General features: G+C 53.3%; 1 protein-coding gene across 1 annotated transcript in view; it reads right to left on the minus strand.

The window, feature by feature from the left end:
* The window catches only part of ETS1 (ETS proto-oncogene 1, transcription factor), a 75,627-nt gene extending 59,448 nt beyond the window's left edge, over positions 1-16,179 (minus strand). Inside the window, exons 1-3 of the mRNA XM_042034086.1 lie at positions 16,078-16,179; positions 9,238-9,320; positions 6,604-6,748 (exon numbers count right to left, since the gene is read on the minus strand). Of these exons, the coding sequence (XP_041890020.1) occupies positions 6,604-6,748; positions 9,238-9,309 (217 nt within the window). The 5' untranslated portion in view covers positions 9,310-9,320; positions 16,078-16,179. The remainder of the gene's footprint in view (positions 1-6,603; positions 6,749-9,237; positions 9,321-16,077) is intronic.
* Between the last annotated feature and the right edge of the window lie 1,634 nt (positions 16,180-17,813).

A 17,813-nucleotide genomic window follows, 5' to 3' on the forward strand; every position in this document is an offset into this window, starting at 1 on the left:
GGAAAACACTCCATGGATGGCACTGGCAGCCCCAGGGTTAACCACGGCGGCGCCCTGCAAGGCAGCGATTTCTGCTTTATTTCAGCAGGGGAAGTGTGTCCCGGCCTGATTAGCCCAATGGTTTCCTCTTTTCCCATAACCTCCAGACCCCCATGGCCTAAGTGTTTACTTTCTGAAATAAAAAATCTGCCAGTGTTTTTCTTTTTGCGGGGCATGTGTATTTTGGGAGGATTCGGGGGGAGGGAAGCGGAGGGGGAGCTGAGTGGGACGGGAGGCTGGCGCACACCTCCCTCCCCTCTCCCACCCCTCACCCCAGCTCCTTCCCAGCTGCAGCCTCGGAGCTGAGACTTCTGGCTTCGATGTGAGGAAGAGAGAGAGAAACGCATTAATGAGAGAGTTCAGGCTCTTGCTCCAGCAGCCATAAACACAGGGAACATCTGGAGGGGGAGAGAGGTGCTCCAAGCTGCCAGCAGCTAAAAGGATCAGGCTGTTTGCAGGGTCCCGGATTCCCTGCTCCCCACAGCCCATTGTCCATCCTGGGAGAAAACACAATCAGAGCATCCTAAAGGGTGAAGGAACCCTCTAAGATCAGGCAGCTCAACCATTCCCCCAGCACCGCCAGGCCCACCACTGAACTGTGGCCCCCAGAGCCACATTTACACATTTTTTGAACACTCCAAGGGACAGGGACTCCCCCGCTTCCCTGCGAAGCCTCTTCCAAATCTCTCTCCTCACTTCTGCTGCCCTCCCTGCTCCTCCCCAGCCCAGCAAAGCCCCCCTAAGTGCTGAGTGCTGCTCTGGAGAGGGTGCTCTGCTGCCCAGTGTCCCCACAGGTCACAGTTGTGAGGAATTTTCTTGGGAAAGCTCATACACCGTCCCCCCACCCGCTTCAGTTCTGCTTTGTGTGGCCCGTCTGAAGCGTTTGGAGGTGTAGGATGGTTTCCTCCTCTGGAAAACCAAACAGGTACACCCACAGCTCGCTCCATCCCTACAGAGGGGTCAGTCCTGCTCCCAGGGCACCCCAAAACGAGACCTCTCCTGCAGGCATCCTCAAGGCATCAGGGAAGCCCTGGACAGGCTGTGTCTCAGTCCCCTTGCTCCAGACTCCACATCCCGTTATCCCTTTCCCAGATGGGAGCTCTCGGTGCCACTGCTCCTTTTAGCAGTTCCCAAACTTGAGTTTTGCCTCTTGCTGAGCTCCCACCCCTCTGTTACACCTGAGAACCCCAGCAAATCTCCAGGCTTCTTCCAAAACCCACACACCAACGTTCCAGCTTTCCCCCAGCCTCATCCCGGGGACCAACACCCTGCTCCGAGCATGATCCCTCATCCCCAGCTGACTCCAGTCTGCAGCTCAAGTGGGAAAAGAGCTCTGAGCTCATTCTCTGCTGATGACCAAGGCACAGGGAGCTCCCCGGGGTTTTGGCTTGGAGAGGTGACACAGAGAATTTTCCAGAGTCAGACAGGAAACCAATGGAAAAGCGAAAGCCTGGATTTTTGGCATTCTGTTGCCTCAGTGCAAAAAATCCTCTCCAAGTGCTGAGCTGCAGCAGGTCCCAGCATCACTGAGTGCCACGGGATCGCCTGTGTGTGTTTTCCTCAGCTGGGAAACAACAGGATTCACAGGAACCAGCACTCCAGCTCCCAAAGCAGGGACTGCTCATCCTTCCCAGGAGATTCGAACACACCCCCAGCATCCCACAGCCCTGCAATTCATTCCCAAGGCACAGAAGGATCTCTTCTCTCCACCAACAGACTGGAAAGTGCACTTAACAGAGAAAACGATCTGTGTCCTTCAGCAGCCCAGAGTGTCCCAGCACAGCAGCTGCGACCGGCCTTTACCTGGAGCCAATGGAACCCCTCAAGGTCCACAGGGGAAAAGTGAAAGAAACCCCCATTCCAGCCAGAACCGAAGCAGATCCGGACACAGAGAGGCTGTGCCACCTCAGCGGCCAGAGGGTGACAACAGAGCCCAGAAGCCTCACTCAGCCCCCGAGCCGGGGAGAGCTGTGGGTCAGGGAATGCTGCAGCAGGCTGGGAAGGCGCAGGGTTTTGTGCAGGGCTTTGTCCGAGCCACGGAATGAATTCCCATCCAGGGCATCCCTCCCCGTGGGGGCTCACCCCGATCTTCCCCCGTCCTGCTTCCCTTCACCTTCCTCCACATCCCCCTTGGCTGCTCCCGGTTTGTTAAAGAGGGTGAGGAGAGTCTGGCTGCTCCAGGGATGAGCCTGGCTGCTCCAGGGATGAGCCTGGCTGGCCCAGGGATGAGCCTGGCTGCTCCAGGGATGAGCCTGGCTGGCCCAGGGAAGAGCCTGGCTGGCCCAGGGATGAGCCTGGCTGGCCCAGGGATGAGCCTGGCTGTCCTGCAGGCGGGAGCAGCAGCTGTGCGTGCCCTGTGAGAAGGCGCCCATTCATCTCCGCGAGAGCGTGCGGGGGAGGCAGCGCAGCACAGGGGAGGGGGAAGTGTTGGAGGAGGCTGAGAAAAGGAAGGAGGCCACAGTTAAAAATAGGATAAAAGGACATGAAAAAAAAATAGCAGATTTAAAAAAAAAAAAAGAAAAAGCTGCGCTCGGAAAATGCTCTGCAGCTGGAGAAGCCATCGGGCTGAGCCTGGTCAGCTTTACCTTCCCCCCTTCTCCTCCTCCTCTCCAAGCCCCCTTCCTCTGAGCGTGGGCCTGGAAGATGGCCCAGAAAGTGCTCACAGAAAGCGCTTTCCTGCGGGGTTCTCCACCGGGAGAAGAGCAGGCAAAGGAGGGGGACACATGGGGAAAAGCTGGGAGGGTTTGCCACGGAGGTGGGCGGCCCCGTGAGACCCTGGGCTGGGAGCTGGGCTGGAAGGAGGATCACAGGGTCAGCAGGGTGGGGGCACAAGGAGCATCCAGCCCTGCTTTGTGTGGGGTCAGAGCACACCCAGGAGTTTCTCCAGCTGCGAGGGCTTGCTTGGCTCTCCTGCCCAAACCAGCACAACACCAGGGCAGCCCAGGCTGCAGGGACTTGATGCCCATGAAGCACCAGCTCTGCTTTTTGCTCTCCAGAAGATCCCTGGAACTGTTCAAGGCCAGGCTTAAAGCAACCTGCTCTGGTGGAAGGTGTCCCTGCCTGTAGCAGGGGGTTGGAATGAGATGATCCTTAAAGCTCCTTCCAACCCAACCCATTTGGGGATTCTGTGATTCACTTCTCAGTGAAGGCAGGAGCACTCCCCCAAATGCTCCAGAAGTATCCAAAAGGCTGGGAATACCGTCAGTCCAAGGATGCTAATTCAGCACAACAGTTGTAGAAAGTTCTCCCGCTGCAGTCGGAGTCGTTCCATCCCTCACTTGCCATTAACAACAGTTTTATCTCCCCTATCAGTAAGGAAAACAAACCCGCTCTGAGTGGAAGGGGCTGTTCAAGTGGCCTTGGCTCCTAAAGGCAGCACAGCCAGCACTGTGTCCATGCTGGAACTGGAATGGAATCACAGAATCCCGGAGTGGTTTGGGCAGGAAGGGACCTCAAGGATCATCTCATTCCAACCCCTGCACCGCGGGCAGGATGCCACCCCCTCGGTCAGGTTGCTCAGAGGCCCACAACAATTTGATAATTCCAATGTCAAATCTTTCCTTCCACTCCAGTTTTACACCTAACTTTGTATCATCCAAAAAATACTCCCGTGGAGGAATATTAGGATCCTATTTCTTTATGGATTCGCCATACGGTGCCAAGTGTGGCTTTCAGCATCCTTCCAGCAACGCTTTGGGCAGGCACAGGGCACCTGCAGGTGGGTGGAGATGGAGCAGCCATGGTGCCCTTACAGTCCTGATGCCACCTGTGCAGGGAGCAGAGCTCCTGTCCCTGGGCAGCCGGCAACTCCTCTCTGGGTGGCTTTGTTCTGCCACCTCTGGGCTGGGCCTTCCCCTCGCTGTGGCGATCCCTGGGCAGTGACATCCCCAACATGTGCACCACACATTGTGGCACGAGCTAACAAATGAAACTGACTCCAGCCCGCTTTCAAATGTCGGCTTTTTAAAGCCAGAAAAACTCCACCCCTTCTTGCTTTATCTATGAGCTAAATCCACACCAGGCTTTCCTTTATCCATATCACAGAATAATCTTATCAGCTTCAAGCACAGTGTAAATAAACTTGCCCAAACTTCAAAGGCAAAGCATCTTCCCTAAACGCAAGCAGTCCTCAAACTCTTCGAAATGTTGTGGGTTTCTATTGCAGGAGGATATATTCACACTTGCATTTTCCTTGTTGACTTGTTTCTTTCACCAACATCAAGACCATGAAAACCAAAATAGCCTCTGGTGCAGCAGAAGAATAGATGACAAATGGTTTTCATGTGCAGCCGAGACACAAAGGAGAAATGAAAGGCTGTTCCTGGCCCCATATACAAATAAGAGTTTCCTCTTGTTTAAAATTAGAAACTGCTCTAGACTGAAGAACCAGCAACACTAAAAAACAAATCAGAGAAAGAGCACCTTGCATGGCAACAGGAAGAACTGAAAAGTAATTCTTAGGTATTGCAAGAGAACCGGGGGCTTGTCCTGCTCATCCCAACTCACTAAAAGCTGGATCAAAACCTGTGGAAGACAGCAACAGCTTGGATTTCTTTCCCTGGCTTCACTGAGGTTGGAGGCAGGCTCCAGGCTCTGTATCAAGCAAGCTCCCAGAGCCAGTGTGGGGTGAGGAGGAGCTGGGCTGCAGATATGTTGGTCCCTGGAGAGAGCACTTCCACAGAGAACGGGAGACGGTTGGGGAAAAAAACCCTAAAACAACTTTCCAGGCACAGACTTGCAAAATGTTTGAGCAAATCCAAATGCTGCCAGGGCAGATTTCATCAGAGCAGAGCTGACATCATGCTGAGAGAGGTCACCCACAGGAGTTGAGCAAATAGCTGGAATAAGGACGCCTGGGAATAGCAGAGGGGCTTTGCTCCGGCCACAGGCACAGCTCCGTGTGTCCATCTCCTGCTCACACTCAAATGCTCACCAAAGGAGAAAGGAAAAAACTCAAATGCCTGAACCTTTGCCAAGGAGAGATTTCAGACTGTACATTTGACCGCAGCAGTGGCTGGTTCTGCTGAACTCTTCAGCTGCAGAAAGCTCTGAGCACCAGGGCTTTCCCCCCCCAGGGGCCAACAAGCACCACTGATGAGCAGGAACTGGTCCCAGGAGAGCAGCACATGCCACAGGAAAGCTGGCACGGGGTTTGAGCCCTTCAGGACAGGCTTATGTGGGACTGAAGTGAAACATAAACTTCATCTTGGCCCTTGGCAAAGGTCACCTTTGTGCAACCTGAGCTCTTTCTCTTGGTTCTGTGGCCAGGCTGTGCTGGGGGTACCTGAGCCCTGGGCTGCTCCCTCCTCACCCACCCCAGGCCAGAGACCATCTGCTCCTACAAGAGTCCTGGAATCCCAGGATGGTCTGGGACCTTGGATGGGACCTTAAAGCTCATCTCGTTCCACCCCCCCTTCCACACCACAAGAAACAGCCCAAAGCGCAAGCTCAGCATGAAAATTCATGTGTTGAAACACACGTGGGGCAAGAACCAGACAGCGGTGCTTTTGTAACAACTTCCAAACTAGAGATGTGTGGGAGGAGACATCAGCTAGGCCAGGCTGGGAGCACATTCCCTAGGCCAGGCTGGGAACACATTCCCTACGCCAGGTTGGGGATTGCTTTAGCTGATGGCCCAGCCTGGCCCCTCACCTCTGGCTCTGGTGACCACCACCCTCCCAAGGAATCATAAAATCCCAGAACTGGGTTGAAAGAGACCTTAAAGCCCATCCAGTGCCACCCCCTTCCAAGGGCAGGGACACCTTCCACTACCCCAGGTTGCTCCAAATGTCCCAACCTTGGACTCTTCCAGGGCTGGGGCAGCCACAGCTGCTCTGGGCACCCTGTGCCAGTGCAAGTCACTGAGTTACAAGAGACCCAAAATTTCCACCAGAGCGGAAAGGAAATTTGGGCATCCCCCATTTCCTTGTAAACCTCCATGGATGCCACTTTCCAAAGTCACTCACCAGGAGCCAGGACATCAGTCCTGCAAACGCCAGGAGAAATGCCGAGGATGCCACCAGCAGCTTGGCAGGTCCACCCTGCCCATGGGATCCTCCTGGACACCCCAGGGAGCAGCAGGCAGGGCTGCTGCCCCTAAATGCAAGGGAGATGCACCCAGGACTTCAAAATTCCAAAACCCAGCAAAACGCACAGCAGGAAGAGGAGAGGAGGTCTCCCACACCATAGCAGGGAAGAAGGAAGCTCCCACCCTTCAGCATCACTTCAATTGGAGGACAATAGATACAAAAAATATATTTAAGGGGTTTTTCTGCTTTCTGGGCCAATCTTCACGAAGGGAGACCCTTGACACCATCAAGCCTGGCAATGCTGTGCCTGAGGGAGGCACTAAGGACAAAATCCCCAATAAATGAGAGCAGGACTGGGACAGGAAGCAAATCTGGAAGGAGACCAGGGGGACACACAACAAACAGAGCCTGGTGGGGATTCAGGCTCATTTTCCCAGCTGAGGCTGCTCCAAGCCGCCCAGCACAGGGAAGGTGCCACCCCCGTGTCCCACCCGTGCCACCCCCGTGTCCCACCCGTGCCACCCCCGTGTCCTACCTGTGCCGTAGTGCTCCAGCCCCGTGGGCACCTCCTGCGTGGCGGGTTCATCCCACAGCGGGCAGCACGGCCTGGGCTGGCAGCAGGAGGCCTGGAAGCCGCACGTCACCCAGGGATCCTCGCAGGGACCAGGGACTCCTTGTTTCTGGAAGGAGAAGGGAACGGTCAGGGGGGCAGGACCCCGAAATGTGCAGGGGGCAGTGGGGCTTCCCCCAAAATCAGGCAGCAAGTCCTGCTCTGGGAGATCCCAGCTTGTTCGGCTGAGGGGTGTTGGGACGGGGCCAAAAGGGGCCTTTTTTAAACCAATATGAGGAGAAAAGTGAAGGTCGGAGTGGGGCTGAGCTCGGCAGGATTTCGGGGTTAGGGGACACCCTCTGTGGCAGAGTTTGTTCCACCCCCCCAGCTGGGAATGTCATTTTTTAGCAGCAGGAGATCCCAAAACCCCCCCAAAATGTGGGGGGGGTCAGCAGGGGGTGCAGAACCACAGCCCTGTCCAGGCACTGGGGGAGAGCCTGGTCCCAGCTGTCGTATTTATGTTCTTCTTCCTATTCATAGGGATTTTATTTGGGATTATATCCTTTATATTTGGGTTATTTAAGTTTATATTGGTTTTATTGTTGTGTCCACAGACATGTATATACATGTGGTATGCACACATGGGTGTGTGAGATATACACCTCCTATGAAATGTATATATATATATAATTTATATGATACAATGTATAATTTGTAGAATTCATAGAATATATAACACAATTTTAATATAAATTATATAAATTGAATAGATACATAAATATATTTTAATTATATTAATTAAATAAATATATAATATTTAAACATAATTTACATAAATAATGTATAACATAATTTCTAGATAATATAATTACCTGTACATTACATAATATACTGCATTATTATATGTTAACACCCAACACATTATATTTGTACTGATTATGTGTGACGTAAGCATTTATACCCCCACACCTATGCAATCCTAGCTCATAACTCAATAGAAATTACACATTTATTTTTATTGTATATGAAGCTAGATTTATACTTTATAAAGAAAATATATTTATCAGACAGAGAGGTACTTAGAAACATAGATTTGTTTAGGTTGGGGAAAAAAAAAAACTTTAATAAATGATCCCAGGATGTAGTTTTCATTTTATTTTGTACACACCTATTTATTTTATACTTATATATTTGTGTATATATTGTGTGTATATATATGTGCACACTGTATTGATTATTTTTATAATATCTATATTATATGTATTGCGTATTTTATATCTATTATATATTATATAATAGACATTATATATATTTACACATTATATATTACATATATTTACATTATATTATATAATAATATCTATTATATAAAAGCAATAATAATATCTATACACAATATATATATTTACCATGTACACAGACATATATACATATATACAGCATATAATAAATACATTGCATTTAAGTGTTTGTCTCCCTAGGAGAGGACAATACCATGCACGTACCTATAAATAAATGCAGGAAGTTTGAATTATTTATCATTGTTACCATTTCCCTGCAGGGGAATATATTTCCTTGATGGCCAATCAATATTTAAAAGCCAAATGTTTGCTCGGAACCATTCAAAGGAAAGCTGTGCAGCTGCCTTGGGAATATTTTATGGCTCAGGGTGGGCTTTTCTTCCCAATTTGGGGAAAATGTTGGCTCTTAGCACATGTTCTGTGTCAGCCCAGGGTTTATCTGACCTCTAACGCTCAGCAGTTCTTTGGAAAAACAACTACAAATATCATTTCTCTAAATGGAGGTCTGATTTCTCTAAATATAGGTCTGATTGATTTAAACATGGATCAGATTTCCCTAAATATGGATCTGATTTTCCTAAAAAAGGCTCAAATCCCTGCCCAGCCTGTCCCAGAATCACACCCCAACCTTTATTATACGCAACCACCCATCAGCTGCAAACAGGGCAGAGCTGGCTCGGGAGAGGGAGCACCGGAGTGCTCCCAAAACCCCAGAAAACCACGGGAACCTTTCCCAAACGCTGCCCTGCTCCGTGCTGATCCCAGGTGAAGGGCAGCAGGGGGAGCAGGCGCCGGGACAATGCTTCCCCTGACAATCCTCCCAACACAAGCGCGGGAAATCCGATGCAGGATCCCATTTCCAGGGGAGGTTTGCAGGCTCCAAAGGGGCAGAGAAGCTCTGAGTAAACGCTTGGAATTCAGGACTGCTCTGGACTCCCTAAAGGGACTCACGAGATGGCACCGAGCTGGGTCAGGGCTGGAGAAATCACAGCAACCTGAGAGAAAACTGCTGGGGTAGGAAACCAACCCCAACTCCTGTCTTTTATAGAGTCATAGAATGATTTGGATTGGAAGGGAACTTAGAGACTGTCTCATTCCTGCCGTGGGCAGGGACACCTCCCACTATCCCAGGCTGCTCCAAGCCCCATCCAACCTGGCCTTGGGCACTGCCAGGGATCCAGGGGCAGCCACAGCTGCTCTGGGCACCCTGTGCCAGGGCCTACCCACCCTCCCAGGGGAGAATTTCTGACTGAAATCTAATCCCTGCCCACCCTTGTGCAGTGCAAGGCCATTCCCCGTTGTCCTGTCCGTTCCTTACCATCATCCCAGGCCGAGCCAAAGGATAAGGAGCTGCGTTGCTGATGGCCGTGTCCATGTAATAACTCATCATCTTGGAGGTGCCTGCAGCAATGGAGAGGGGCATTAGATTCCATGCCATAAAAACTGACAGCCCCACTAAGCCTGTGCTTCCCACAGCTGTATAAACCTTGGAGCACCTTAGCGAGTTTAGGCTGGAAAAGTTAAGAGGAAAAATACCCGGATTAATAGGAAATATTGTGATTAGAGGGGTTGTATCAACAATGCAGCACCCAGATGCAGGAGTGGAACCAGGGGAGGGCCTGACAATGGGGAATGAGTTATCACCTGCAAGTGAGGGAGCTGCTCTGAGGGAAGATGAGATCATATTTCCTTTGCTGGAGAATCGGTGGGAAATCATTGCCAATTTTTTTCTTCTGAGAGAGGAAAAAAAAAAAAAAAAAAAGCAGTTTGTTGTTGAGATCAACACCTTTCCTGTGAAAGCTTTGTCAGGCCCAGCCTGTCGCACAAAGAACTTTGCTGTTTCACAACACATCCTCTGTTTTCCATGAGCTTAGGCTTCCCTCGCTGAATGTCTCCCTTGCAGTCCCACACAGCATTCCTCACACGGGATTTACTCTCCTGAGCAAATCCTCCTGCCAGAGCTGCTCTTTAGCTGGGATTTTTAATCACCAATGAAGCCATTTGTGTGGCTGAGGTGGAGGAGCTGCAATGTGGCTCTGTTATCAGAGGTGTGGATGTTTTCCCTCTCTCCTTGCAGTGCCCATGGAAAACGCAGGGAATGCACTGTCTGTGCTTTGAGGGATTCGACTCCAAGGTGCTGGGAGGAAAGAGGGAAGGGGAATAGCCTGGGCTGGGCAGGATGGGGCGTGGAGCCAGGGGAATGGCTGTTCCCAGCCTGGTGATGAGGAGAAGCTGCTTTAACCTCCCCGAGGACAGCTCTGGCTCCTCGGGAGCACCTCTGGATTCCTGCAGAGCCCTGGGCTGTGAGTGCTGCAGGAGCAAACACCAGTCTGAGTTATCTTACAACAAAATCCCAGAACCTTCAGGTCCAGCCCTTAACCTGGAGCTGCCAGGCCCACCCTATCCCGAGTGCCACTTGATGCATTTTTGGAACACTTCCAGGGAAGGTGACTGCACCATGCCCTGGGCAGCTGTGCCAGTGCTTGAGTGAAGAAATTTTCCTGATAGCCAACCTAAACCTCCCCTGGTGCAACCTGAGGCTGTTTCCTTTACTCCTATCACTTGTTCCCTGGGAGAACAGGATGAACTCCCCCCGGCTGCCCCCACCTGTCAGGGAATGGTGCAGAGCCAGAGGGTCTCCCTGAGCCTCCTTTCTCCAGGCTGTGCCCCCCTCCAGCTCCCTCAGCTGCTCCCCACCTTTTGTGCTCAGCTCTTCTCAGCACAACCACATCACCTCCAGCCTCCACTTCTACGCTGGACCCTTGACCATCTCCTGGAGGCCCTGGGACCCTCTCCCAGCCTTTCCTCTGCTCCTTCCCTGGAGCTTTGCTGCTGTCGGAGCTCGCTGCAGTTCTCCACCCCCAGGGAAGGGCAGAGCTGCTCTGGCTGTGCCTCACTCAGCACCTCAGCAAACAGGGACCCCCAGAGCATCTCCCCCGCGCCCTGTGAGTAATGGCCCAACACAAACCACCTGCATGTGCACGGTATTAAATTATCATCATCATTTCCTGCTGGTTATTACTTACTCTGCCTCTAACACCAGCAGGATTTTTTTTTTTTTTCAAACTTCTCTTTTTTAATTCACAAGACTGAAAACTACCCCTGCGCGGTGGAAGAACAACGAGCCTGTTTCTGTCTGTGCTGTACCCAAAACCACACCGAGCCGAGTTAGTGTGGCTCAGAAGCCTTAACTAATCTCAGCATCTGTGCACGCCCTGCCAGCCTGCCCTAACGAGGCGTTAAAACGCCTTGGCTTAAATCTCCCTGCAGCTGGGGCAGCTGCAGCTGGGCGAGACGAGGATGGTGTGTGGAGCCCATCGCTGCAACCTGAGCGGTCCCAGAACATTTGGGTTCGAAGGGACCTTAAAGCTCATCCTGGTCCACGCGGCAGGGACACCTTCCAGGACACCAGGGTGCTTTGAGCCCTGTCCAACCTGGCCCTGAGCACTTCCAGGGCGGAACACCCCCGGTGTGAAGGGCATCTCCTAATGCAGGGCAAGGTACTCGATCCCAGCCCATCGCACACCCGGCCCCAACCTTCAACGCACAGAAACCATCTCAGGCAAACGCGGGCTGACCTTGCCCTAAAGCAAAGGTTGATGCTGCCAAACAGAGCAAGACAGGGTGAAACGGAGCCAGAGAGAGCTGGGGGCTGTTCACCTGCCGCAGTGACACCCACGTGTCCCAGAGTGAGGAGCCACAGCCCCAAGAGCAGTCAAACAGCAGTCCCCGCGAGCAGCCCTGCTCTCTGCTTTGCAGCTCGTGCAGCGGCAGCTGGGGCTTGGTTTGGGGTTTTTTCCCCTTTGATCGAGGCACCTCACGCGCAGCAGCTCTCGAGAGCCGCGTTCATGCCTCACTGGGTGTCGTTTGCATCTTTCTCAGGCTGAACCTTCCAGCAAGGCACCGCACGCTGCTGCTCGAGGCCGCGTGTGAGCACTGGCAGCAGCAGCACCAAACCCGTCCTGACAGCCGGGACAGGCTTCCTGCAACAAGGAATAGCAATAGGATTTAACCAGAGCTGCAGAGCAACCCCTCCCCAGCCCAAAAGAGGTGAATTATCATCTCTAGACAGCAGCTCCAAGACATTTAGAGCCTCTTTGCTTTCTGGTTTCTCTTCCCCTCCAAGCTGAGCTGTTAAAAAGCACAAGAGAGGGGCAGAAACACAACACAAAGCTCCGCAGCAATTTGCATCCCCATCTCTGTGGGTTCAAGACAAGTCCTGGTTAAAAGCAAATGAAACCAGTCCCCCGACCTGATGCAGGTTTTGTGGGTGACAGCGGTTACAGGACAGAGAAACACAGGCCTGAGGCCGTGAAAAAGACCTGGAATCATGGAATCCCCGATGAAGGAATCCCAGAAGGGACCGTTCCAACCCCCCACCATGGGCAGGGATGGCACCCAAGTAGGTGACACACCCTGCTGGAGAAGGCAGGTGAGCAGATCCTGTGCATGGGATAATTGTGCTCTGGAAAAGCGAGCAGAGGAGGCAGAAGAGGAGGCAGAGCCAGCAGAGACAGAGCTCTGCTGTGCTTTGTCCAGGCTAATTTTAACAGAACTTCCACCACTTCCCGGAGGAAACTACTTCACAGCCCAAAACATCTCCCACTGTCAGCAAGTTTCCCTGATGGCTGAGCGATATTTTGCTTCTCCGCAGCTTCCTCTAATAAGAGCCTAAAGAGTTCCTCTCCTCCCCTGGATGCTGTCAGGGAGCTCAGCTGAGCTCCGTTCCAGGCTGGAGCTCTCCGGGACAGGTAACTTGGCTGAGACTGAGGAAATCACTGCAGATTTACATCAAGATAATCCAGAGCCACAGCTCCCTGAGAGCTGTTAATAAATAGAGGGGAATCAGAAACATTTGGTAAAATCCTTAATGACTTAACAGTTTGACTTCAGCCTTATTGTTTGCTCTTATTATTCCTATCCTATTGTGAAAACATGCGTGGGAGAAGCAGCATTCATTCTGGGACTTGACCAAGTACCAGCCAAAGCTATTACACTCTTGGGTCACTTCTAAACTAAATTAAAATTTTAATTTCATTTCAACATCCATCCCTCCTCTTTTACAAGGTCGGGGGTTTTTTTAAATTTTAAGTCAATTACCAAGCTTGGTTTAAAAAGGGAAAAGTTGTTTGTGCTCATGATTAACACACAACCCCCCTGCAGAAGTTGGGAAGGAGTTAAAAACGAATATTAGAATAAAGTGAACTCTGTCTGTTGGCTATATGAAGACACTTTACAGTATTTCCATGTAACGTCTGAGTTTTATGCTGTTTTAAGGATAGGAGGAGGGAAGTCGAGCGATGCCACAGTGGCTTCCCAGCGGCCAGTCAAGTCCCATCTCTGATTCCCACTTTAATGCTCCATCCATGGCTCTGATGCGAAGTCCTGAGGCTCAGACTGTTCCCCAGGTTCTGAGCTGCAGGACCACGCTCAGCTCTGTCCCACATCCCTCAGCCCCAGCTGGGCACCCAGGGAAGGTGTCACGCCAGGAACAGCCACCAAACACTACTCAGGTGCTTTCCTCCATCCCAATAAACCGAGAAATTTCCATGGGGTCAGATGGGAAGCCAGGAGGATGCGGAAGCATCAGCCACCCCATTAAAGTATTTCTGGCTTCGAGAAGGTGAATCAAGGCTTTAAAAGCCTGCAGCAGCCCCTGCCACACCCCCACCCTCTGACCCAGAGCTGCTCAGTGATAACCACTTCATTTTTGCATCCAGCACTAATTTATCATCTTTGAGGGGGTGGGGCAAAGGGCCGGTGGAAATGACATCCTTCCGCCAGGCTTTAACCCTTGGGATCCGGGCACTTTCCAGGCCGCCCGCCAGCTCCGTTCCAGGCAAAGGACGGGTTGCTGATCTGTTGGCATCTTAGAAACCTCCTCCCATTCATCAGCCCCTCGGACAAAAGGAGCATCCCTAAGGCAGCGGCGGAGCAGTGGACAGGAATGGGCTTTATTTACTTACGACCATGCCTTTTAACAGGTTGGCCGCACTAAATCCCACATTTCTTATGATTTTATAACTTTCGAGCGTTCACACCCGGTTTCCCGAAGGGAAGGCGGGCGGGGCACTGAGTGGTGCTGCGGTAAACAATGGAGTAGCGGTGGTAAATAGAGTAGCAGTGGCCCTCCTGCACCCTGTAAATACTGCGGGAGGTTAAAGGGCCGGGATGAGGTCACCCAGGGAAAGTGAGGGGGCGAGGCCGAGGATGTGAGCCCCCGGGCCACTGTCTGAGCCGCAGGGCGCTGATTGCCGGGGGATTCGCGCTTGCCGCAAAGGATGGGGCAGGGGCCGCCTGTCAGCACATCCCTGGCTCTTCCCTCCCCCGGGGCCTGTCAGATCCGAGGGAGATATGATGGGATCTCAAGAGCCTTCCCGTTTGGCTGGACAGACTCTGGCTGGGATGGGTGACAGCGGCCGTGGGAGAGTGCCAGGGTGGTTAAAGCTTGGCCCAGACTCGCAGAGCCCTCGCTCTCCGTGCCTGTAGTAAACTGCTTTTTCTCTACATTTTCCTGCTCTCTGCTCCTTCATCCATTGCTCAGCTGCTAATTAAGCTAAAATAATGCCCCATCAGCAGCCCCAGCAGATGCACAGCTGGGTTCAGGTGGGATTAGGGTTTAGGTGGGGTGCTAGAGCTGTTGCCATTAAATCACCCTGCTCTGCCCCGGCCCACGGCAGCCACTGGCAACTGCGGGAGGATGAGAAGGGAGGGTTAATGAGGGCAGCTGTTATTTCACTCGCGAATTTGCCTCCGTGAAGCAGTGGACTCACAGCACCATGCCACGGGCCAGGCCCTCAGCTGGGGCAGAGCAAAGGGGGAAAGAACGGGATCAGTGTCAGAGAGGGATCCCTGCCGCAGGGCAGGACCTGACCCATCCCGCAGAGCCCAGCCTCTCCCGTGGCACAAGGATGGACAGCCCAGCTGGGAGTCCGTGTGGTGCTCCAGGATCCCTGTGGGACCTTCAGCAGGACAGCTGGACCAGCCTGCCCAAGCTCGCTCTGAAAACCCCACTGAGCCCTGCTCTTCCACGGGGCTCCAAACCACTGTGGCAGCTGGGGTTACCTCGTGTTTCTTTGTCCCTCACCTTGCCAGATGGGAAAGAATTTTCTGATCCAGAGGGGCACACGCTCCCCCCCAAAGCTCTGAGGACAAGGGACACACACACACATCCCAGTGTTGGGGTACAAAAAGCACCTCAGGCTTCCACACACCCCCAGCCCCTGGGCAAGGAGAAATTGCCCCAAAAAATCCGGTTTGCCAGAAAATTATCGACACGGCAGGCAGGAGAAAGCTGCAAACCCAGCGGGATGGGAGGCAGTGAGAATGGGCTGCAGCAGGAAAGGGCCCAGCCCCAGCCCGCAGCCCCCAAGGTGTCGGCTGACAGCGCAGGATGGGAGGCTGATGGTGGCTCTAACGCCGAGTGAGTGGCCACATGCAAAGCAATGATTTACAGACTAATGGGAAAGGGGGAAGGCCTGGCCTGGGCCCTCAGGGACTCACAATTCCCACTGCCTGGGCCGGGGGACAGGATTCTGCTCTTCCCAGGGAATGGCAGCGGCTCGGCAGCACATCCCTGCAGCTGTCACACTCCAGCTTCTCCCACAGGCCCACGCTGGCACCTGTGGCACTCTGGGCCCTTTAGCCACTCTGGCCATTGCCATGGAAAACACGTGGAGGGGCCACAGCAAATCCTTCCAATCATCCCTGCAAAGCAGGAATCAGCCCCGGGGCTGTCTGTCCGACCTCAGGCACTTTGGATCTCCCCTCCCTCCCAGCAAAATCAAACCTGATTACACCAAAACCAAATTACAACTCAAAACAGAAAAGGAACTGCAAATTTAATTCACTGTACTAATGCCAGTGCACAGCCTTCCACCTCCGTGAGGAAAATAATAATGTTCTCCTGAATGTCCATATAAAATTATGTACCAAATATATAAATATATATCTATAAAGATTTTTAAAGGGAAACATCACCCCAGACATTTCGAGAAGATCCTGCAGCAGCAAACACACAAATCTATCACTGGGAGAGACTGGAAATGGAGAGAGGAAAAGTAAATCCCCACAAACCAAATCTGAGGTGTCCTGAAAATGTTCCCAGGTACCTCCAACCCCCGAACGAGTTCGCAGAGCCTCTCCCCCTGCCACTTACGGCTCAGCTGAAGGACCCAGGGAAAAGCTTTGTATCCTCCACGGCTTCCCACACTTGTGTCCGCTCTCCTCCCAACTACCTGGTGCTCTCCGCGCCGGAGCCGGGGAGGATGGAAATACCATAGTGTTCGAGGCAGGGCTGCCTATTCAAAGGGAGGGGGAGTGGTCAGCCCCGCGCCCAGGGCGCTGCGGACGCCGCCAGCCAGGAAAGAGCCACCTCTGGCCGATGTCACGGCGCTGGGGAAGCAAAACAGCGGCTGCTTGGAGGTGGGGATGGGGACAGCAGCGTCCTGCCGGCCCCGCTGTGGGGTGGCCTTGGGGTGCCGTGTCCTGGAAATCCATCCGAGGCTCCAGCCCCCCAAGTCCCGTGAGTGGAGTTTATTCCTGCCCAGGGACCGAAGCAAAGGCTCGCAGAGCACGGCCAGGTGAGGCTTGTGCAGCCCTGGTCCCCAAATCCCAGCCCAGCTGCCGCCCGTGCCCGGAGGTGCCTCATGGCAGAAATCCCTTCCTCCTGACGGGCCCCGGCACCTCTCCTTCCCTGCTCCCGTGGTGTCCCAGGGCTCTCTGCTCTGCTTCCTGCCTTCCCCCTGCCCCGGGAAGGATCCAGCCTGCTGCAAACCCCTGGCATGTTCCTCTGGAACCAGAAAAGCGCCCTGGTGGCCGCTGCTTGCTTTCAAAACCCTAAAGGCTGAAGGAATCCTCCTTCCATGAGGATCCGGAGAGGGAATTTGCTCGGGCAGCACTGGGAGCCACTGGATCAGCTCCGGCGGGGGGGATGGTCCCCACCCACATCTCCCCAAAGCCCGGTCCCAAGGCAGGTGCTGAAGGTGTCCGGGGCCTCTCCACACAGGAGAAGGGCAGGAGAGCACATTCCCGGCCGGCCAGGACAAGGGAGTGGGGCAGGAACACAGCCTGCAGTGGTCTCACTCCGTTAACGCCCCTGTGCATTATCCAGAGGCTCTGGAAGAGCAGGATCTGGGGTTGTCTCTCTCAGGGTCTTTGCCCTGTCTCATTCACAGCCTGGCCAGGGCCCTCCAAACGCCAGTGGCACCCCCAAATCCCGGATGCAGGAGGACGTGTCCATCCCGCCTCTCCCTGTCTCGCTCTCCAGGCAGCAGAGCCGCGTTTTCCTCCAGGAGAGGGCTCCCGGCTGGAAATCCTGCCCGGCTCCAGCACGGATCCCATCCCGTTGTCTCCATGAGCAGCCCTGGAGCAAAGCCCAGGTACCAAGGGTTCCGTGTGTGCTGCTCCAGGACATTTTGGCAAAATGGGAGCCTGGGAGCGGCTGCTGGGATTTTCCCTGGAGATCCCAACAGCAACAAAGAGCCCCCAGCCGGGGGGCTCAGCCCCCACTGCCTCCCTGCACCGACACCATAAAGTTCTGCTTGCAGAGCATCTGCAGGAGGGGTTGATTTCCAGGGAATTTGGCAGCACCCTCACCAAAAAGCAAAGCAGCCTGTACGTCTGAGCACTGCCACTGCTGCAGGATCCGTGTGAGGAGACGAATAATTCCCGGAGATTCCCTTTCCCAGCACACCCCTGGGTGTTTTGAGCACTCTCAGCACAGTGGACATTTGCAAAGTGCAAACCAAGCCTGAGTTTGCTCCCACGTGGGGAATTTCTGCCTGCACAGGGCTCCTGTGGCATCTCCTGCTGCCAAATGTTCCCCGCAGAAATCAGCTGTGCCGAACGAGTGCTCACAGGACAAAGGTCCCTCCTGCCCCGCTCTCCCAGCCC

Source organism: Corvus kubaryi, unplaced genomic scaffold (genome assembly GCF_017639235.1).
Source record: "Corvus kubaryi isolate FWS band 111438036 unplaced genomic scaffold, C.kubaryi_AGA036_p1.0 37367, whole genome shotgun sequence".
NCBI lineage: Eukaryota > Metazoa > Chordata > Aves > Passeriformes > Corvidae > Corvus > Corvus kubaryi.